The sequence below is a fragment of the Jaculus jaculus genome, chromosome X, assembly GCF_020740685.1.
Source record: "Jaculus jaculus isolate mJacJac1 chromosome X, mJacJac1.mat.Y.cur, whole genome shotgun sequence".
Taxonomy (NCBI): Eukaryota; Metazoa; Chordata; class Mammalia; order Rodentia; family Dipodidae; genus Jaculus; species Jaculus jaculus.
The window spans coordinates 114,162,373-114,186,204 of record NC_059125.1 but is presented as its reverse complement, the minus strand read 5'-3'; the positions used below and the strand labels follow the sequence as shown (position 1 = coordinate 114,186,204).

The 23,832-nt window shown below is 38.0% G+C and overlaps 1 protein-coding gene across 6 annotated transcripts in view; it reads left to right on the top strand.

Moving 5' to 3' along the window:
* The window catches only part of LOC101617494 (A-kinase anchor protein 17B-like), a 78,187-nt gene extending 55,107 nt beyond the window's left edge, over nucleotides 1-23,080 (top strand). For 5 of the 6 annotated variants that reach the window (XM_045140966.1, XM_045140965.1, XM_004672616.2 and 2 more), the window contains 5 exons: nucleotides 3,500-4,268; nucleotides 8,827-8,957; nucleotides 16,367-16,601; nucleotides 16,973-17,038; nucleotides 18,473-23,080. In XM_045140966.1, coding sequence (XP_044996901.1) covers nucleotides 3,500-4,268; nucleotides 8,827-8,957; nucleotides 16,367-16,601; nucleotides 16,973-17,038; nucleotides 18,473-20,095 — 2,824 coding nt within the window. In that variant the 3' untranslated portion in view covers nucleotides 20,096-23,080. The remainder of the gene's footprint in view (nucleotides 1-3,499; nucleotides 4,269-8,826; nucleotides 8,958-16,366; nucleotides 16,602-16,972; nucleotides 17,039-18,472) is intronic. The other variant, XM_045140969.1, reaches the window with a different exon arrangement.
* The last annotated feature ends 752 nt before the right edge of the window (nucleotides 23,081-23,832 follow it).

The following is a 23,832-nucleotide window of genomic DNA, read 5'->3' as shown; positions in this document are numbered from 1 at the left end:
GAACTCCAGATGCATGTGCCACCTTGAACATCTGGCTTACGTGGGTGCTGGGGAATTGAACCTGAGTCCTTTGGCTTTGCAGGCAAGTGCCTTAACTGCTAAGCCATACCTCCAGCCCCAACGATACCATTTCTTATTGTGTTCTGGGCTTCCTGCAGTAATGCTTATTTCTACTAGTGCCAGAGAACAAAAACCATATCAAGAAATGTTGACACTGCGTCTAGATTGTTGAATTGATAGAACATGATATGCCAGTATATCTTAACTTCTCTTGTGATATAGAACAAATAAATATTTCAAGAAAAGATAGAATAGCTACAGTGTGAAAGATTATTTCAGATTGTCAATCTTGTTAGGAGTAAAGTCTGTCTGGACCAAATTACAGGAACACATTTTTTTTAAGAAATTGTTTATCTGTAAATATGTCCACTGATTTCCATTTTATCAATAGATATAAATTTGCAGATTGTTTCAACATATGTTAAAATTTATATATGAAATAGATTTAAGTTCTATAGTAGACTAGAATAAGTATCAGTTTTTTTTCATTATTTTATTTTTATTTATGAAAGATAGGGAAAGAGAGAGAGAGAGAATGGGCACACCAGGGCTTCTAGCCATTGCAAACAAATTCCAGATGCGTGCACCACCATGTACATCTGGCTTATGTGGGTTCTGGGGAATTGAACCTGGGACCTTAGGTTTTACAGGCAAGCACCTTACCTGCTAAGCATCTCTTCAACCCAAACAACAGTTTTATTTGCAACTAAGTAGTTGTAGTTGGCTTCATATGAAGTGGTTTGATGGATGACAGAAAAAGCACCCAAGTGGGAGAAACTTCTGCACCGGGATCCTGATTAATCCCTGGCAAAAATATGCTTTGGCAGAAACAAGGTTCCCCATTTCCACTCCTCTAAGGAACTTTCTTTTTAAACTTCCTCTTATTTTTTTCAATATAGGTTATAGTCTTATATACTCTCTCCCCACTCCCCATTTCATGCGGGGCCCTCCTCAATAGGGTTATTGGTGTTTACTGTGGCTTCTAGATATAGTTGATGATTTGTAAATATCAAATCTAGGAGCTGAGGGTAGACTCTTTTTTTTTGAGGTAGGGTCTCACTCTGTCTCAGGCTGACCTGGATTTAACTATGTAGTCTCAGGGTGGTCTCGAACTCACAGCGATCCTCCTACCTCTGCCTCCCGAGTACTGGGATTAAAGGCGTGCGCTACCTCGCCCAGCTTTTTGAGGGTAGACTTTAATGGCATGTACCAGGGATGTGCAAAAGGCCTCTGTTTAATTTCCAGCACCACAAACAAATTCATGATAAAAGAATTTTGAAATTGATCACTGCTAAGGCTATTTAGAAGAATGGAGCCCAGGCTTTGAAATCAATTTAAGAGGTATTCTTTAAAATGCCTTTTGGAATCTGTATATTTTCTTTGGAGAGGTATCTGTTCAGATCTTTGTCCCATTTTGGGGAGGGGCTGGAATAAAACTTAGGGTCTTATACATGGTAGGGAAATGCTCTATCACTGAGCTAAATCCCCAAACATGCTTGGCCTATTTTTAAATTCAAGTGTGTACTTTAATAGTAAAGTTCAGTATACTTTGATGTCTTTTTCTTATATATTCTTTGTAAACAATATTTGCTTATTTATTTACTTGAGAGAGTGCGGAGAGAGGGAGGGAAAGGGAGAGAATGGGTGTGCCAGGGTCTCTAGCCACTGAAGACAAATTCCAGATGCATGGGCCACCTAAAGAATCAAACCTGGGTCCTTAGGCTTTGCAGGCAAGTTCCTTAAACACTAAGCCATCTCTCCAACCCCTATATATTCTTTATAAAGGTTTTCTCTCTGCATGTGGCTTGTTTTTCTCATACCCTTGATAGCATCTTTTGCAGAGCAGAGGTTTTAAATTTTAATGAAGTCCAGCATATCAATTATTTATTTCATGGATCATGCCTTTATTGTCATTTCCCAAACTCATCATTACCATATTCAGTGGTGGACCAGCTGTTCCGGCAGTATTTGTTGAAAAGATTATTTTTGCTTATTTCTTCATGGATCAATGAATTGTGCTTATGTGAGTCTACTTCTGGGCTGTCTATCCTGTTCCATCAGTCTGCTTATCTATCCTTCTGGCAATGTCACACTGTCTTGATTACTCTGGTGTGATATAAATCTTGAAGTCAGAAAGTGTCAGTGCAACTTTTTTCTTATCCTTTGATATTGATTTGACTAATTTGGGTCCTTACATCTCCATATAAACTTTAGAATCAGCTTTGATTCCCAAAAATATCTTTCTGAAATTTAGATTGGGATTATGCTGAATGTATAGATTAAATTGGGAGTAACATATCTTGAATCTTTTTTACCCCCCACCCCATGTGTGTGTCTGTGTGTGTGATGTACATTCATGTATGTCCCCTGTATGCTCACTTGTGGCAGGGCTTACTCTCCTGCAATGGCTAGAATGGAAAGTCAAGTGTTTGCCTCTGTTTTCTACCTGGTCTTGTTTTGAGCCTGAGTCTTTTGTTATTCTAAATCTGGAGCTTGGTGGGGTAGGGTCTGATGATTCTTGGCTCTTTGCTCCTCTGCAGGACTGGTTTATATGGGAACTGGAGAACTGAACTCAGGCAGTTTCAGGCCCACTCAGGCTTTCATTCTTGTTCAGGAAGCACACTTAATTGCTGATCCTTCTCTCCAGGCCCATCTTGACTCTTATTCATATACCACACATACTTAGTTTTTTGATATTTTTCCTTAAAGTTTTATAGTGACTTTCACATAAACCTTATATATAATTTGTTGGGCTTCTATCTAAGTATTTAATGAATTTCAATGCTAATGTAAATGGTATTACTTTGAATGTGAATTGACATAGCATCTCACTGTATTGTCTCAGCTGACCTCAAAGTCATTATGTACTCTAAGCTGGCCTTAATTCATGGCATTCCTTGTGTCTTTGCCTCCTGAGTGTTGGGATCACTGTGAGCCACCACATGTAGTTTGGTGTCATGTTTTAAATCTCAGATTCTACTTGTTTTTTTTTTTGCTGACATATAGGAGATATTGGCTATTTTGTGTTTTAACTTTGTGTACTACGACCCTAGTACAGTTGCTTAGTAAGATAGTTTTTGGTGTTGGGGTGTTTGTAGCAGGATTTCTTATTTACCATATTGTGCTTGCAACTGTAGCTTGCCTATGAGTCTCAGGTTGGTTCTGTCTCTGCCTCTTTTCTCACCCTGGGTACGTTGGGTTCATAGATGCTAATACTACAACATCCAGCTTTTTTTGTGGGTTCTGGGGATCCAAACTTGGCTACTCATGCTTGTGTAGCAAGTGCTTTATTCATGGAATCATTTCCCAGCCCCAAGATAGTATTTTAATTCTGACTATAGTATGTACTTTCCTCTATCCAGCAATGAACTCACCATTTCACAATCCAAATCTGTGTTCTGCTCCGTGTATATTTAAATTTTCTCTTTTGTCCCCTAAGGTGGTGTGAGGACACCATGACAGTCACAGTGGTGTATGATAACTCTGAGGCAACAGAGCTCTGTGCTGCTCAGCACCTCTACCTCAAGCCTATAGCAAAATTAATGATCAACGTATTGCTCCCAGAGAGTATAGAACCTGTGCGGCCCTTCTCTAACTGGGAAGTTCTTGACCAACTGAAAAGCCTGATTTGCCCTGACCAGTTCACCACCGTGCGGCTGTCCAAGAGTACAAAAGACTTTATTCGATTTGAGGGTGAGGCTGAAACCCGAAGTTTGGTTCAGATCCTGAAGGCAAAATTACATGGGAAGATCATCAAGATAAATGGTTTGAAAACAGACTTAAAAGTAGTGGCTACAGATGCCCAGGGAGAGTGGGAACATTTCCCCAAAGAAAAAGCGGCCTTAGTGAGTGATGGGGCTGATGAACAGGAACATGATAAGAGCCCAGATTCCATCTATTTTGAAGGCTTGCCCTGTAAGTGGTTTGCACCTAAAGGTTCCAGTGGGGAGAAGCCATGTGAAGAGATCCTTCGGGTAGTCTTTGAAAGTTTTGGGAAGATCAAGAATGTAGATATCCCTATGCTTGACCCTTACAGAGAAGTGATGACTGGTGGGAGCTTTGGGGGTTTTAGCTTTGGTTTGCAGACATTTGAGGCTTTTATACAGTACCAGGAGTCAACTGACTTTATAAAAGCCATGGAATCCCTTCGAGGAATGAAGCTGATGCTTAAAGGAGACGATGGCAAAGCTCTGGCATGTAACATTAAGGTAAGAAGGATCAGGCTTTACTTTCCATTGTTCAGTGGTCCTGAGCCAAAGTTGGAGGGATGCATCAAAAATAAATTCCTTTAGGTTCCACTAGGCTCTGAACAAAAGCTAATGTAGAGACTCATGTTATCATTAGAAAAATAGAAGTTTAGGAAGAAAAATAATCTTGATTTACACACTTAAGCTTCTGGTGTCAGGTAGTCTGCCCGCCATGACTTCAAGTGGTGGAGGTTATCATCTGAGGCTCTGCCTCAGGTCTTGAGGGCTTTAAAGGAGTACTCATGCCCCCTATGGAACTATCCCATGTGTCTCTCATATTTGACAAATGACTGAGGGAGAGGAAATTATGAAGTAAGAAACCACAAGGAAAACAGTTTAGTCCCACATCATGCCTGGGTTCACAACTTACATTTTCAAGATGTTATATCAAGTAAACTGCTAAAACAAAACCCTAGTGAACATGGATCTTTTATTTTTCAGCCCATGTATTTACTCATGTCAATTCATTGATGTCCATATTGCTTTGATAATAATCTCCTGTTTCTCTCCACTCATCAAGATATATTTCAGGGCCTGCAAACATCCAGACTAATCAAAATGGAGCTATGACAATTTCTTATAGTATATAAATACTTAATATAAAACAAACAAATAATGAACTAATCCCTAAATAGCATACTATATGGTTTTCAAAAGCAATGACTATTTAACAAAATGTAACTTGACATTAAAATGTCAAAGTAGGGGTCTGGAGAGATGGCTCAGTGGTTAAACGTACTTGTTTGCAAAACCTGACAGCCTGGGTTCAGTTGCCAAGTACCCACGTGAAGCCAGATACACAAGGTGGCTCATGCATCTGGAGGTCATTTACAGTGACAATAGGCTCTGGCCTGCCCACACTTCTCTCTCTCTCCCTTGCAAATAAATGATAAAAATAAAAATATCAAAGTATTTTTACATGCTCACTTAGAATATAATGAATAACGAATCATTCAGACTAAATGAACATCAAACAGTTTGTTCATAGCTTGTCATCACAAAGCCACTAGTAATTGAGACTTCTTTCAGATATGGAATTTATTTTTGAAGCAGGATCTCACTCTACCCAGACTGGCCTGGAGCTCATTCTGTAGCTTAGCTTGGTTTTGAACTCACAAATATCTTCCTTCCTCAGCTTCCCAAGTGTTTGGATGAAAGGCATAAGCCACTATGCCTGGCTCAAATATAGGATTTCCAACATTAAAATCATATTTTCAGATAGGTGCGGTGGTACATGCTTCTAATTCTAGCACTTGAGAGGTGAAGGAAGGATTTGAACTTAGAGGCCATTCTCAGCTACATGGCAAGTTTGAGGCTAGGTTGAGCTACATGATACCTTGTCTCAAAAAATTATATTTCATGTCTGTAGGTATAGCATCATGCTAAGATTACTTTCCTAGCATATTCACAAAGCCCTTTCTTCTAACCTCAAATATGTATATGTGTGTATATATGTACACATATATATATGCACACATATATATGTATATATATGTATACATATATGCACACATACATATACATATGTGTATATGAATACACATATATGCATATGTGTGTTTGAATGTATATTTAAGAAATAAAAAAGATACAAACTGTATTATCTGTCATAAATTTGTACTCCAAAAGTAAAACAGAATTTGACTGCATTTATCCTTATGTTCATTCCTATTTTCCAATAGCTTTAATGTTTTACTATACACCTTATAAATGTTTATTGCCATCAACAATTATAATTGATCTGTGCAGCTTAGGAAAATAATTTATACTGAGTTGTCTTTAGGATTACCTTCTGTATACTTTGCCTTTTCCTTCCCAGTCTGCTCCTCCACCAGCACATTTGCTGAACTGAACAGTGATGCCATAAACTGATGGGGCCTAAAAAGATCTATAAGCTAATTCCCTAAATATCCAAGGATTTTAACATTAAACCAATATAAAAAGGATATCTTTAGCCAAAAGTTAGTAGGAGGTAAATGCTAAGTAACTAAATCTTCAAACCTTTCCTACAAGCTCCAAGTACTCTTCCATCTTGCATTGAATTGCACTGTGCAGGCACAGGTCAAACATTCAAAAATTCTGTGCTGGAGCATACATCCCAGGAAAAATGAATACCCTTCCGGTATTTTTGGGGGAAACAAGTTTTGTTGTGTTTTTAAAGAAACTGGAACATACAGATGAATGACTAAATGCATTCATGTTTTTAATAAGTTACATTAAATTTTTTCGGACAAGACCTTGTTATATGTTTCAGACTGGCCTGGAACTTAACTATGTATTCTGGGCTGGCATCAACCATGCAATCTTCCTGCTTCAGCATCCCAAGTGCTGGGATTATAAACATGCTCGCCATGCCTGGCTTATATGTTCATTTAAATACTACAAAATCTTAAAAATGAAATTTGTTGTTTTCTTTTATTATAAAAATATAATCAGTGTGGTTATTCCCTTAATCTCCATTCACATGCCGATGGAATAGAATAGTATAGATAGATGCATTCCCATAATGTATAACTGTAGGATGTTCCCAATGGGTTAAACTGATACTTACAACCCTTTCAAAGTAAAAAGGCAAACAAAATATTCAAAGGCAAGAGTGTCTGTTCTAAAAGGAAGAAAAACATATTATGGAATACAAAACACAAGACCTGCAGAATTGAAAAGCACTGTCTTCAAAAACCAACAAAGAACTGATAGGCAGAGGGAATCTAGGCCACTTGGAATTGAGGCTGCAACACTCAAACACAGACAGTACAATGAATGGACCTCACAAGGGAAACAGGTAAAACAAAATTCACAAAAGCCTTCATGTCAGTAATAATATATTAATGCATATTAATGCAGCATGTCAGAAATGCAGTCTTGATTTTCCTCCTTAGGTTTATAATGAATTATTCTCTTGTTAATACCTTTGCTTTTATAAGTCTTCTCTGTTTAGCAGTGTATGCTATACAAGTACATCCATGTTGATATTTTTTCTTGCAGAATTATAGTTCTCATCTCAATTCAGTTCTTTATTTATGCAGCTTATTTCCATTGTAAGACACTATTATAGTTCATTTTAATCAACATATTACATAAAATTATTCATTCTTCATAATACGTAGTCTCACCTTGGTTGTATTTCAAAAGGCAAATATTTTTCTATAGCTTTTAGAATAGAACCAAGATGAGACTACATAATTATAAAGAATAAATGCTAGAAAATAATGAATAAGGTAATTTTTCATCAGTGGACATTCATAATCAATGCTTTAAAATAAAATATAGCAATGTTGTTTTTAAAGTATCTATGGCCTATGAGTGTATTATTCTCAAGCTTATTTTATTTGTGTTGTTAAGGTGCATATTAGGCAAGTGCTTTATGAGTGAGTTACCTCCCAAGTTCCTTCATCTGTATGTAAATAGCTATTTCTCCTTCCTTTTATTAATTTATTTTATTATTGCAGTACTGAGTATCAAACTCAAGTCCTTCTGTTTCTAGCCAAATGTTCTACCACTGAGTTAACACCCACAGCATTGGCCTCTTTTTAGTTTCTAAGCAAATGTAACTTACCGTAGTCTTTCAATATATTTTTTAATTAGTTTTCTATTCAGCAAGTACAGGCAGTTTGGTACCATTATTAGGCTCATCCATGACCTACCCCCTCCTCATTGGCCCCTCCTTGTTGAAGTATATGGGTCATGCCTTGTGGCGTTAGCCCACAGTTATTTCAATATATTTTAACTTTGAAACATAGGTTTTAAATGATGAGAGTCCAATGTGATATATTAGGTCAGTTTTCTTACATCTTTGTCCCTCTATACCATTCCTTGTCACACTTATTTTTATTTCTGGCCATTAAAACAATGCATTGAGGGCTGGAGAAATGGCTTAGTGGTTAAGGCACTTGCCTGCAAAGCCTAAGGACCCATGTTCAACTCTCCAGATCCCATGTATGCCAGATGCATGAAGATAAGGCAAGTGCAAGGTGACACATGTCCAATAGGGGGTGAAAATGTCTGGAATTCAATTGTGGCAGCTGAGGCCCTGGAGCACCAACTCTTTCTCTCTCTGTCCCTCTCACTCTAAAATTAAAAAATAGCCATTGTCTTATTTAAAAAGTACATTGACTCACTTGATTTTTTTTTAACTTACTTAAAAGTAATATGCTCACATTGCAAATTTGTGTCTCTACTGGCCATGTGAGGCTGCCTATATTCATATGTAAAATAATCTTCTTAGGGTTGTTTTTAGCAACTTTATTGAGATATAGCTATAATATAAATTATATAAGGTTAAGGTGGCGATTTGATATACTCATTCTAAGAAGATCCTGGCATCTACAGATACTTTTCAGGTGGTGGCTGAGCAGCAATGGGGCAGTATGGGTCCTGGCATTCAAAGAGGACCTTTTGAAGTAGTTTGAGTTTGAATTGCTACGTACCATCTTAGCTTTCCTTTTTTTTTTTTGGCCCAAAATAAACTCAGTCAATTGACAAGTCTTTCTAATAAAACTTTATAAACGCTTTGGGGTAGGTTATGTTTGATACAACCAAACACTTCAGTGAAGGAGCTATAAAGAGGAGGAATCAGGAAAGGCTAAAATTACAAGAGCTGGAGGAAGAAAGGAAAAAAGAAAAGAAGAGAGAAGAGGAAGTAGCTGAAAGGTGAGTAGACTAATTTTTTTCATTTGGATTAATTCCTGTGGGGGGATAGCTAGATTAGGCAGGTAATGTGGGGGTGTGGAGCAGGTATTGGGACAGATGGAAAACCCTATCAATGCACTTCTAAAGAAAGTCCAAATGACAGAAAATTAACCTATTAAGTTAGAAATCTTACCAGTTTACTTATCATTTCCCAATATTATCTAGCTTACCAATTTAAAAAATAGTTCTGGAAAAGGTTGTCTTCTATAAAATGATCAGTACTCAAAGTCAACCGTAGTTATGGGTTTGTTGGGACCATTTTTCTTGATGGCCAGAATTCTTTTATGCCAGTATGTTTATGATAATGTTATGGTTTAAGTAGCATATGCCACGGACTAGTTCTTACCTTGAATATTTTCTCAGGGCCTTGACTCATCCTTATTTACCTATGCAAAATCAACCCACAGATGATTTTGGTCTCAAGAAAAATTAAATCACATTGAAATCTGAGACCTGTAGTCCTTGCTTGTGGCTTGAGACTGACTGCTTGGGACCCATGATTTGAATTTATTTTTTCTCTTTAAAGTTTCTTTCTTTCCCCCTTCTCCTTCTCCTTTCCTTTTCCTCCTCCCTTTTCCCTCCATTTTTATTTCTTGCTTAAAATTTGATTACAAAATAATGAGTTTCATTATGACACTTTCATATATCTATCATGTAGTATTATACTTTGCTCATATTCAACCTCCATTACATTCTCTTGTCCCCACTCTTGTCTCCTTCCTCCCTCCAAACAGTCTTGCTTCTGCTTTCATGTTATGCATATGTACATACACATATAAACACATATACTCATAAATGTACATAAAATGTATTTGGCTTATGAAAGAAAACATGTGATTTTTATGTCTCCCCTCCATTACTGTCTTGTACCCTCTTGTATTAGTTCACTTACTCCTCTCTAATATTCCCTCTCCTATTATCATGTCTTAGGTTTTTAAAGTATGGATTCCACATAAGAGAGAAAATGAGTGGTATTTATCTGAGTCTGGCTTATTCTAACATGGTGATTTCTTGTTCCATTTATTTTTTTATAAATGACATAATTTTCTCCTTTTGTGTGGCTGAAAATAAAGCTTCATTATGTTCACCATATTTTCTTTGTCCATTCATCTGCTAATGGGCGTCTAGGTACACTCTTTATTTTGGCTAGTATGAATAGTGTCACAATAAACATGGATGGGCTGGTCACTCCTTGGTCTGCTTAGATTTTTTTCAGGTATGTAAACAGGGGTGGTATAGCTGTATCATATAGAAGTTATATTTTAATGTTTCTTGCAGAACCTTCAGTTTGATTTGTAGATTGGCTGTGCTAATTTATATTCACATTCCTGCCAGTATTTCAGAGGGTTCCTGTGGCCCCTGCCACTCTCCAGCATTTGGTGTTTTTACTTTATTTTCTTTTGCAGATGCATTTTCTTTCCTTTTTCTTTTTTCAATTAAATAGAAACATTGTATGTATACTCATGTGTTGGTACCATCATTTCCCTTCTCCCTACCCCCACTCCTCTGAGGTCCCTCTTTAGTGGGATTGCTGATATTCACCATGGAGGTGTGGGTTATGAGTTGTGAGCGCAGCAGTCATTGCAGTGGGGGGCAATACCTTTGGACATTCCCAGACACCCTGAGGCTACAATCTTTCCACTCCCTCTTCTGCAAAATTTCCTGAGCCTTGGTGGGTGTATTTAAGTCCACTTTAGTTTTGAGCTCTCAGAAGCTCCTGGATTTCTGGTTTGGTATGTTTTGACTATCCTCAGTGTCTGTCTCCATCACCCTGGCACAGGTTGTCAGGCCCAGTGGAAGCAGCACTATTGCTCAACTTGCCTATTCCTCTGTGGTTTCACTTGAACTCTAGCTGCTGTGCTAGGAGTGGTTCATCTCCTGACAAGGATTCAGCTACCTATTCTTGTCTTGCTGATAGATTTTGGTTGTCCTCAGTTCTCACTGCTTTCTGGAACATCCAGACCCCAAACACACCATACCTCTCACTAGGCCGAGTGCACAGGCCACAAACACTGGTGCCTCTCAACTGCTTTTGGTGTTTGTTTTCTTGATGATAGCAATTCTGACTAGCACAAGAAGGAGCTCCAATGTAGTTTATTTTTAATTTGTATTTATTTCATAGAAAGAGACATACAGAAAGAGGAAATGGGCACACCAGGGATCCTGCTACTGCATGCATGCACCACTTTGTGCATCTGGCTTTACATGGATACAGGGGAATCAAACCCAGGCCATCAGGCTTTGCAAACAAGTACCTTTAACCACTGAAAAATGTCTCCATCCCCCAATATAGTTTTGATTAGTATTTCCTTTATGGCTAAGTATTTGAGAAATTTATCACATGCTCTTTTATTTATTTATTTATTTATTTATTTATTTATTTATTTATTTATTATTTAAGAGCGGCAGACACAGAGAGAAAAACAGATAGAGGGAGAGAGAGAGAATGGGCGCGCCAGGGCTTCCAGCCTCTGCAAACGAGCTCCAGACGCGTGCGCCCCCTTGTGCATCTGGCTAACGTGGGACCTGGGGAACCGAGCCTCGAACCGGGGTCCTTAGGCTTCACAGGCGAGCGCTTAACCGCTACGCCATCTCTCCAGCCCTCACATGCTCTTTTGCTATTTGAGAACTGTCTGTTACTTCCCATTTACTGATTTTATTTTTGATTTTTGTGCTTAATTTTTTTTTTTAAATTTTTATTTATTTGAGAGTGACAGACACAGAGAGAAGGACAGATAGAGGGAGAGAGAGCGAATGGGCGCGCCAGGGCTTCCAGCCTCTGCAAACGAACTCCAGACGCGTGCGCCCCCTTGTGCATCTGGCTAACGTGGGACCTGGGGAACTGAGCCTCGAACCGGGGTCCTTAGGCTTCACAAGCAAGCGTTTAACCGCTAAGCCATCTCTCCAGCCCTGTGCTTAATTTTTAATTTTTTGAATTCTTCATTAACTTTGTCAGAAACACACACATATCATATATATATACATATATATATATATTTTTTTCCCCATATGCTGTAGGCTGTCTTTTCCTTCTGATGATTCTTTTCTTTGCAGAAGTTTTTGATTTCATGAAACCCTGTATATCAATTCTTGCTATTATTTCCTAAGTAATTATTAGAATCCTTGCTTATATTATATTTTATTTTATTTTTTTGGTTTTTCAAGGTAGGGTCTCACTGTAGCTCAGGCTGACCTGGAATTCACTATGTAGTCTCAGGGTGGCCTTGAACTCATGGTGATCCGCCTATCTCTGCCTCCCAAGTACTGACATTAAAGGCATATGCCACCATGCCTGACTCCTTCTCCTCCTCTTCTTCTCCTTTTTTTTCTTTGTCTATATTTTAAAGTGTTTTCCTTATGATGTCCTCTAGCAATTTCACAGTTTCAGCTATTACATTAAAGTTTTCCATCCACATTTTTGTGTGTATGGTGTGCCTATATGCATTTTCATGCTTGTGAGCACAAGTGTGTAGGTATGCATACATATGTGCCCATATGCATATGGAGGCCACAGGTTGATATTGGGTATCTAGTTTTTCAAGCAACATTTGTTGAAGAGACTGTCTTTTCTCCAAAGTGTGTTTTTGGTGCTTTGAATGAAAATGTGTAAGATTTTTTTTTCTATGTCCTTTATTTTACTGGCCTACATATATATTTTTTTTTTGTGCCAGTACCATGGTGGTTTTATAACTATGGATCTGTAGTTATAATGTGAAATAAGGTATTGTGATGCCACTGGAATTGCTCTGTGAAGAATTTCATTGGAATTTAGATGGAGATTGCATTGGATCTATAAATTACTTTTGGTAATATAGAGTCATTTTTACAATATTAATTCTGCTATGGGAGGTCTTTCCATCTTTTAGTGTCATCCTCAATTTCTTTCTTTGGTGTTTTAAAGTTATCACTGTCAAGCTTTTTTTTGCCTTCTTGGTTAGATTTATTCCTAAATATTTTAAGCTATTTTTTTTCAGGCTTAAAAACATTTTTATTTCTTTATTTCAGAGAAAGAGTGAGAGGGAGAAAGAAGCAGATAGAAAAAAAGAAAATAGGTGCACCAAGGCCTCCAGCTGATGAAAACTCCAGACCTTTTGATCAGCTGCTCTACAGTGGTTGCAAGGCTCAGTGACACAGTAAAGGAAGGGCTGGTGCTCCAAGGAGAGCACCGAGCTGGTCCTAAATCCAGTTACACCACTACCACCTTTTTGGCTTTGAGAAAACTGCTCAATTCTTGTCACCCATTTTAAGCTATTATTAATTGGATCAGTTCATTATTGATATGTAGAAAATCTACTGATTTCTTTGTATGGGTATTTTATCCTACTTTCCTGAAAGTGCTTTATCAGATCTAAGAATTTTTCTGGTAAAATGTGTTTGTGTGGGTGTGTGTGTCTTGTATGTGTATGGGCACACACGTGTACATGTGGAGGCCAGTGGACAAACTCAGGCATCATTTTCAGGAATGCTATCCATCTCCTTTAAGACAGAACTGTCATTTAACAGAAAGCCCTAGGGATCCTTCTGTCTCTGTTTCCCCAGTGGTGGAATTTCAGATGTACACCACTAGGCCTGATATTTTACGTCATCACTGGGGATTGAACTCAGGTCCTTACGCTTGAGAGGCAACATTTTACCAACTATTAGTAGAATTCTTAAGGTCTTTTAAGTATAGGATCATGTTGTCTATAAATTGGTAAAATTTGCGTATTTCTTTTCTTATTTATATCCTCTTTCCTTCCCTCCCATTTTCCCCCTTTCTTTTCTCTTTTTGATCTCTTTTATTTTCTTTCTGTTCCCTGATTTCTCTAAAATCCCAAGTTCTGTATTGGACAAGAGTGACAAAGGCAGATACCTTTGTCTCACGCCTGCTTTTTAGAGGAAATGTTTCGATTTTCTCCATTTAATATGATTGTGCCTATAGGCTCTTCTATTTTTACTTTCTTTGGAGCTTTTACTGTGAAGGAATGTTCAACAACCTTGTCAAAAGTCTTTACTGCATCTATTGAGATGATTATGTGATTTCTATCCTTAAGTCTATTTGCGTGCTATTTAACATTTATTGACTGGAATTTGTTGAACCATCCCTGCATCTCTGGAATGAAACTAACTTAGTCATGACACACACACACACACACACACACACACACACACACACACACACACACATTATTCTTTTATCCCTTTGTCTTTGCTCCATTTCCATGGGAACTTTCCTCAGTGGGGTTGGGGTTATGGTATTTGCTGTGGGGTCATGAAGAACCCAGTCAGTCCCTGTGGGATAGCAGGGGCAAGATCGTGTCTCAGAATGTTTTTACCCACTCTGTGGCTCTTTGTACACCTTCTTCCGCAATGTTTCCTGAGCCATTGCAAGGCTGTTTGCAGTCTGATTTAGTGTTGAGTTTGCTGTAACCTCTGGGTATCTGCTTTGATTTTTTTTTTAAGCAAGCCTAACAGATTGACCTTTTTATGTAAGAGCAGGAGAGGGAGAGAGAGAGAGAGAAATTGGCATGCCAGGGCTTCCAGCCGCTGCAATTGAACTCTGGATGCATGTGCCCCCTTGTGTGCATGTGCGACCTTGCATGCTTGTGTCACTGTACTTCTGGGTTATGTGGGACCTGGAGAGTCGAACATGAGTCCTTAGGCTTTGCAGGCAAGCACCTGAACCACTAAGCCATCTCTCCAGCTCTGCTTTGATGGGTTTTGATTGACCACGGTGTCTGTCACCATCACCCTGGAGCTGGTTAGGTATATGACCTTTTAAATTTAGTTTGCATGTATTTTATTGATTATGTATATTTATCAGTGAAATTTTTATTTCTTTTTTGTTGTGTTCTTATCTGATTTGCGTATCGGGGTAATAACTAGCTTTGTATAATGAGCATGGTAGCTTTCTTTCCCTTTCTGCTCAATAGAATAGTTTGAGAAGCATTAGTGTTAGTCCTTAAAAAGTCTTGTAGAACTCAGCAGTTTACTTTTCTGATCTTGAACTTTTTTTTTTTCAATGTAGGGTTTCACTCTAGCCTAGGTTGACCTGGAATTCACTAGGTAATCTCAGGGTGGTCTTGAACTCATGATGATCCTCCTATCTCTGCCTTCCGAGTGCTGAGATTAAAGGCATGCACCACCATTCCCGGCTGATCTTGAACTTTTGTTGTTGGTGGTGTTATGAGATTGTTTATGGCTGCTTCAGTATCATTGCCCAATATAGATCCATTTAAGTTGTTTATATACTTTTTCTTTAGTTTTGGAAAGTCATATATATTTAAGAATTTATTCATTTCTTCTAAATTTTCCAGCTTTTTGAATACATATTTTCAGATTATTCTCTTATGGTCCTCTATATCTCATTGGTATCTGTTGTAAATTTTCAATTTAATTAATTTATGTCTTCTCTCTTTTTCTTTTTTATTTATTTTATTTTATTTATTTGTGAAAGAGAGAGAGAAGGAGAGAGAGAGAGAGAGAGAGAGAGAGAGAGAGAGAGAGAGAGAGAGAGAGAGAGAGAGAGAATGGCCTCACCATGGCCTCCAGCCGCTGCAAATGTACTCCAGATTCATGTGCTACTTCTTGTGAATATGGCTTATGTGGGTTCTGGGGAATTGAGCCTCAAACTGGGGTCCTTAGGCTTCACAGGCAAGTGCATAACCGCCAAGCCATCTCTCCAGCCCTTCTCTGTTTTCCTTTCAGTTTGTTTCACTAAGGGCTTGTCAAATGTTGCATATTCTTAAACAATTTACCCTTTATTTCCATGATGTTAGTCTGTATTTCATAAATTATGGCTTGATCTTTATTCTTTCTTTTCTTTTTTTCTTTCTGAGGTAGGGTCTCACTCTACCTGGAAGTTACTGTGTAGTCTCAGGCTGGCCTTGAATGCACAGTGATCCTCCTACCTTTGCCTCCCAAGTGCTAGGATTAAAGGCATGTGCCACAACACCTGGCGATCTGTATTATTTCATTCTCTACTGCTTTTGAGTTTGGTTTGTTTTTGTTTTCCTATGACTTTGTGATGTTCCATCAAGTTATTTATTAAACTTTCCTTGTAGAGCTGCCTGTGTTGTGTCTCAAAGGTTATGATAAATTATGTCTTCATTTGATTCTATTTAAAAAAAAAATTCTCCATCCTTTCCTCTTCTTTCCCCTCCATAAGATCTCTTTCACACTTTTGTATTAGACCAACAAAATTATGTGTCCTTCCCTCTTGACTGATGATGTTTCAGTGGCTATTTGTGGTGTGTGTGTGTGTTTAAGTTGTCTATTCTAGGTCCTGAGGTTATTAGTGATAGATTCCTGGAAACATAAATGAATAGTACGGGGATAAATCAGATGTCTAATAAATATAATTTGAATGATTTATCTTAATCATTGTCCAGAAAAAGAAAAGAGGAAGTGAGGAAAGCCCAGGAAAAGAGGAAGAAGGCCAGGGACAGGAGACGAGCCCTGAAGGAAAGGGACAGACACCGGTCAAGAAAGGAGAAGGTGAAAGCCAAAGCCGAGGCACCTCAAGAGCTGGACTCTTCGGAGGAGTGGGAGGAGAGGAAGTACTTGCTGGCTCAGAGGCGGGTTGAGGCCCTTCGGTTGTTACGGGTACTCCTGAGGAAAATTTCAGTAAGGCTGTTTCCTAATTGTTCTCCAATTTTTGGTAGGTACTGGTGTTTCTGAGCCTCAACTTTTGCATTTAAGCACTGAGCTATTAAAAAACAACACTGTGGAAAGCTTGTGACATTCACGGGAGGTTCTTTTACATTGATCTCTGGTAGTCCCCAACTGTGGATTTGTAAAACCATACACTAAAGCAGTAATGTCTCAACTCTGCCCCCATTTGTGTTTCTAAAATTCAGAGAAATCGGGCTAGTTTATCTATTTTTCTAAGTTTCTAATGGATGTGGCAGGGAAATGCCATGGAGAAACAAAGTGTGGGTGTGGGTGTTAGACAAGTAGTCTTCCATTAACTTTACTTATCTGTTCATCTGTAACAGGTTTGGATGAGAAGCGAGAGAACTGAGCCTTGTCAAACTCAGGCCAGCTTTGCCATGAACTATTTGGTAAGGAATAATTGTTTTGTTCACAGATTTTCATTTCTACAAAGTGTTTTTCTACCATTCTGAGTTTCTAAAGACATCCAGTCTCAAAGATATGCTGAATTAAAAGCCAGAAATAAGACTCCCAAAACACTGATTTAAAAATACATTTGTAATGTGTTTTAATATGGAGTGAATACTGTTGCTATTCTGTAGCGAGTTTTCTGTCTATTCACTTTCTCAGCCTTGTTCTTGTTATTGTAGACAGTCAAACTTAGTGAAATTCACATCATAAAAACAATATGACATTTATGACAAGGCCAGCTGTATTGTTTTTAGTTTACCTTAGTAATATTCAAGTGTGTCTCTTTTGAAAAAAGACTTTAGCTCTTTTCAGTGGTTGTATCATCTTAATTCTGGATCTCACTAATACTTATACTGATTATGTGCTGTCCAGGTTCCAATACTAGTGCATTTTAGAAGACACTATGTCCTGGTGTGTGACAAGTATCAGTGGAAGCACATTAGAAACTGTCCTGGGACTGGCAGTGTAGATAGCATATTCCCCTGCTCTGTATTTGTGCACAGCAGAGAACATTACAGGACTGGCCATGGCAGACCCACAGTCACAGCTATATTTGCTGCTTGATTTTGATTTTCCTTTCTTTTGTGCAGTGATGGATAAAGAACTGAGGGCCTCACTTGTGCTACACAAGTGTTTTGCTACTGAGCCACAATTACCCACATTGTATTTTTTAATGACGTGGGAGAGGTGGCATAATTCACAGACACTTTCAATGTGCAATCTATAGTAAGAGACTGGAATAAGAAACAAAGGAACAGTTTATCTTTTAAGCCAGTTTACCTTTTAGACACATTTTACCAATTAGTCTCCTTGTACTAGGATTGTCTGTGATGGATATATAGCATTTCTCACTCTTCTTTGCTTCTCTAGCCCCTATCACAATATCTAGAACATTAGGCTCATTAATGTTTGTGCAAATGAAGAGTCAAGTGTTTTAAGGCCATAGCAGTAAAGATGGGCACAGGGCTGGAGAGATGGCATAGCAGTTAAGACATTTTCCGGCAAAGCCAAAGGACCCAGGTTTGATTCCCCAGTGCCCATGTAAAGCCAAATGCACAAGGTGGCACATGCATCTGGAGTTCAAATGCAATGGTTAGAGGCCCTGGCATGCCTATTCTATCTCTCTATCTCTGTAAGTAAATAAATAAATAAAATATTAAAAAGGAAATCCCTTAAAAAGATGGGCATAAACCTAAAAAAATGAGCTCATATTAGATCAAGACATTTCATTTAGTAGTCTCTGTTTTCCTCAGTGCAATACTGTTTCTAATTTGGTTCTATCACAAGTCTCTTCAGGGCAGTGCCAACTCAGTTTTTGAAAATTTTCAGCGTTTGCATTTTCATGAGAGATCTTTAACTTTTTTTCTTTGAAGGGGTCCACACAGTTTAATTCACAGGAGGTTGATGTTATAGACCCAGAAGCTTATCACATTTCAGGGACCACATTGAAAACTCTGGAGGAAGAAGAGTTAAACACTCTGCATCTTCCAAATCAAGAAGAAATGGAAAGATCTCAGGTTTCTAAGTCAGATAGTAAACAGAAACAAAAAATGAAGAAAAGAAGGGCTCATTTACAGAAATCTTCTCATTACTCAACCAGAAAAGAGAGAACTGAAAAACTATTTACTGATGGATACAATCGCAACTTGGTCTATAATCAGAATTCTGTGCAGATTACAATGACTCGTGGTCAGTCTCTTGAAAAAGATGATGACCACAGTTCTAATAAATCTTATAGGCTACGTGGCAGGAAGAAGAAGATATATGAAACTGATGAATTTATCAACTATCTGTTAAACTTTTATCAGACACCCAAATGTGCACTTGTCTTCCTAGAAGCAAGTGACATGATAAGCAACTCTCAGTGGCAGAGGAATGTCTATGCTAAGGGGAATGGATTTCAGATCAACTTGAGAAAACAAACATGCCACTCAACCACTCCGAGTGAAGTGGAAGACCTGGAGAGCAAAGAACAGGATGAAGAAGATTATTGGCCAAAGGTATATACTCAGGTTTTTGAGTATAAATCACAAAAGAGAGGAAGGCGGAATCATACCAAAGAATGTACTAAGAAGTTGAAAAGTGATTGCAAGGCTATAGCCAGTGAAGCTGGTGGTCAGATGTCCCCAGCTGATGGAGAGAAACATCTCCTAAAAATGACTCACATTCACCAAGTCAAAAAGTCCACAAAGGAACAGTCCACAAGGAATAGTCAGATTTTCTTACCTTTGGAGTCAGTGGACTTCAACACACAGTTGAACAACTGCTTGGAGGAAATTAGTAGTGATTCTGAATGTTTCAATGAGACTCTGAGTGTATACAAAGATGAAGAAGAGAGATTTATGGCTGAATATCATAGCTCCACCTCAAAAGGAACTCTTGACAATGAGGGCATCATCACTTGCAAACAAAAAACTAAGTCAACTCAGGAGACCTTGCATTCAGAGTGGAAACATGAGAGTGAGGAAAGATACTCTAACCCTAAACTTAAGATACCAGACAAGAGATCCAAGTATGAGTTGACATGTTCAAAGCTTGAAGATGAAAGCAAGTCCATTAAAAATGAAAACATAAGCAAAAGCAAAGAAAAAATAACCCCCAGATTCTTGTATAATGAAGACTACCACTATGAATCAAATTCCAGTGAGGAATTAGAAGACATTACAAGAAAGAGAAGAGTTAATGATAGTACAGTGGTCCAGAAGGTAAAAGGTAAATCCTTTCATATGCCATTAATGTCACCAAACAGTGCTAATGCTTTCTATTTGAGCTCTTTCCCCAAAAGAAGACAGAAGCTGTGGAAGTCAGAATATAACCAGAATGACAGAAGGTTTACCGGTTCTAGAGATTTCCTGCTTGATTCTGACAACTATAATGTTAGACATAACAGTCAGGAGCACATTGAATATGGAGGTTATTTAAGAAGCAACTACTCTTCTTTATATTTTGAAGGCTTTGGTGACCACATGGATCAGGAACACCCAGATTTACAATAAACTATTCATGAAAAGAAAAACTTAAAACCAAATATAGCTATGTAGTTAGCACCTGTACAGAACTTGAACAAGGTCAAATGTGTAAAATCCTTCTCCTCTTAGTAAAGTTTAAAATATAAATCAAAATGACTGTAGGTGTGATAGTAAGCTTTGGAAATATAAAACCTTGGATTCTGAAGCTTGGCAAAACAATGTGCTTATAAAACTTTGTGATCCAAGGGCAGACTTTATTTTACTGTTTTAATTTGTTGGCAGAGGAGGAATAGATTAGCACTGAGAGGAGTTGAGATGGTCCTCTATGAATCTTTAGCTGTTATGTCACTTGCCATCCTTTATCTTTGAGGATGATTGTAATGAATAAGGATCTTGTGACATGCTCTTTGATTTAGACAGAAACAATATGTGCAGTAAGTCATAAGCTTTCCTGACTTTAGTAATAAGTAGAGATAAAGAGAGCCAACAGCTAGAACATTAATGGACTTCTTCATGACATTAGAATTTTAAGAATACCACAGAAGAAAATTAATCCTATTTGTGTCCTCATAGTTCTCACAGAGTTATCCTTTTTGAAAATTAGTTATGTACACAGTGTGTATACAGCCATGTTGGTACCATTGTTAGCCTCCTCCCTGTCCTCCACCCTCTGCGGAGACACTCCTCATTGGGGAATGTGGGTTGTGCATTATGGGGTTAGCCATCAGTTGTGGGTAAGAGGCAATATCTCTGTGCTTGTGCATGTTGTCCCAAAACGTGGCTACAACAATCTTCCCACATGCTCTTCTGCAAATTTCCCTGTACCATGATGGGTTTGTTTTAGGTCTACTTCAGTGATGAAGTCTTAGGAGCCTCTGTGTCTCTGGATATCTGGTTTGGTAGAAGTTGAGTGTTCTCTGTGTCTATCCCCTTGTCCTTTTAAAGACAAAGTTTTAGAAGAATCTAAAAGGAGCTAGCTGATTGTCCTTTGAGGATTAAACTAACAGGGGACTGTTAGTAGAGTTTTTGTTGTTTGTTTTATAAGCCCCATGTCTTTCCATCAACAGAAGCACCAGGATTGAAGTGAGATAACCAGGGGGATTTGCAAAAGGAAATTTTGAAAGATCCCGGGGTACCAGTGATGGTACTTGGGAAAAGAAGTTGTGACAGTATCTCATTTCAGGCTGTGTAATTCTTTCACTCAGGGTTGGGTGACATCAGTTTGTAAAACGTCACTGAAAATCCCCAAACTGACTTTTATTAAACAGTAACAAGTGCCTCCTCACATCCTCAATAATACCATGGAGTTAGGAAGAGTTAAAAGAAAAGGCCATAGTTTTCTAGCTGTGGAAAAAATTGTTAAGTATGCGGATTTTGTAAACTCTGTTAAAAACCAGTTTATCTTTTTGCCTACTCATTTTGGACTTGAATATGTTTTTAAATTGAGACATTTATAGATTGCTAAAGATTTAATTCTTAGCCTTGCGTATGTTCTACAGAAAGCTTGGCCGCCTCATTCTGCCTTGGATGCAGGGCCTCGGGGACAGTTGAACACATTTATATTCCCAACAAAGCTATACCTGGCCAGCAGTTGCATATGTCAGCGAGATTAGAGACTGCCTGCCACAGGAAAAAGTGATTGGAATCTATAGAATCAGTGCTGGACAGCATTTTTCTATGAAACAGTTCATTTCCATATCAATTTGATACTAAGTAGGAAAACATTATCTGGTAGAGCCAGGCAGGATGCTGGGCAGTGTGGTTGCTAGAAATATATAACGTACACCCATCAACAGCCTCTTGAGCAACCTAGTGTGGGGCTACAAAAATCTCATTTACCAGAAGTAACAAAGAGTAAGTTGCTTCATTGATCTGTTTAGTTACATTTGGAAAGAAGTATGCTAAAACATGCAAATATGCAGAAATTGAATATACCATAGCAAATCCATGTGTATTACTTAGATGAGAACCATGTTCATTCCCACTTCAAGCCAGTGATCTCACTATTACAGCTAGGTTTGACTTGTCCAATGTGAAAGTTTGCTCATAGGGCCAGAGTGCCTTTTCTTCTCTGAGGACCAGAAATGACTATTCATATTCAAAGTACTGTTGTCCAATGTAGCCTTTTAAATTACTAACAGCCCATATTTTTTGTCAGACAAGATTCTCCTCCAATGAAATCCTGCCTTCTTTCTTTTAGCATATTGTTTCTTCAAAACAAAGACCATTAGTGAGTTTGTAATAAAATGCAGATGTTTTGGGGGAATAAAATCTAAATTTCTTCTCTCATTTGATAGTTTTTCATAGCAGAGACTTTAGATCTGGAACCAGTTTGCTCAGTAAAGGTATAAAAATTAAATTTTAGAATTCAGCAGCATGTGCAAATTTTTGTATGATAGAACTGGTGCTGTGTCATTCCTATATAACATTTTCTTTGTCTGTTTGCTAGACGCCATCCTGGGGCCTAGAAGAAAGTACATACTGGTTTTATGTTAACTTTTGGAACAACCCTGGATTCTTTGTAACTATCTGTGCTAATGCATTCTAGATTTGAGTCATTCTCTTTCTGGTGTAGGCCTTAAATGAGGAAGAGATCAACTTATTCTGTGCTTGTTGCTCAGTTGCTTAGTAAGGAATGTAATGGAACCGAAACTATTATAACTGCTTTTGTTCTTAATGTTGTTATTCTTTATTTTGATGTTAAGTTGCACAAAAGTATTTTCTTGTTATCATCTTACTGTATTATTAAGGGCCTGAACTTTAAACTTTTCAAATAGGTATTTTCGTATTTTTCCTTGTATGTATTGCTTATAATGCTGTAAGAAAGCTAAAAGTCTGTCGATGTACTTTTGATCACATGTTTGAATTTCTCAGGTAGAAAGCCATATAACCTAGTAATTTTGAAAATAGAACCAAATAAATGTGCTTATTTGTTGCAAAACTGTTTAAAATGTTATTTTTAAGTAAATGCTAATAATTCTACTGTGTGTGGGAGGGTTTCTACTTGTAGTATGCTGCATTGTACTAATGTTGTTTTACTCTCACTTCATTGTTAGAGAAATAATACATACTTAATTTTCATATATATAAATAAAATTGTAATAGTGATGGTTGACTATTCATTTGCCACATGTACTGGCTAGAATGTTGTGCATCTGTAATATTTCCAATGGAATGATAGCTATCTTTTTTTTTTTTTTTTTTGAGGTACGGTCTCACTCTATCCCAGGCTGACCTGGAATTCACTGTGTATTCTCAGGGTGACCTCAAACTCACAGCAGTCCTCTTACCTCTGCCTCCCAAGTGCTGGGATTAAAGGCATGCATCACCATGCCTGGCCTAGTATTGTTTTTATGCAAATTTCCTTTATTTTTTATGGTCCTGAGGACTGAATCCAAGACCCTGTTATGTTAGGCAAGCCCTGTACCACTGAGCTTCATACCGAGCTTATAACTTTTTCGTTATGATAGGAATTGTCAGGATTCATGTAACCAAAGGTAGCTCTTTGTTTTCCATTTTGGATAAACTGAAATCCTATTTAAGATTTTCTTTCAGTACATTGTTTGAGTCAGGATCTCACTTATAGCCCAATTTGGCTTTGCAATCCAGATCTTTCTGCGTGTGCTTCCCAAGCGCTAAGATTGCAGGTATGCAACACCTGCTTGGCACAGGGTTTATCAGTGCTACTAAAAAGTAAGAGTGTTTTCTGTGCAAACATGAGGGCCTAAGACCACTGGGTTTGATTTTCCAAAACCCATGTAAAT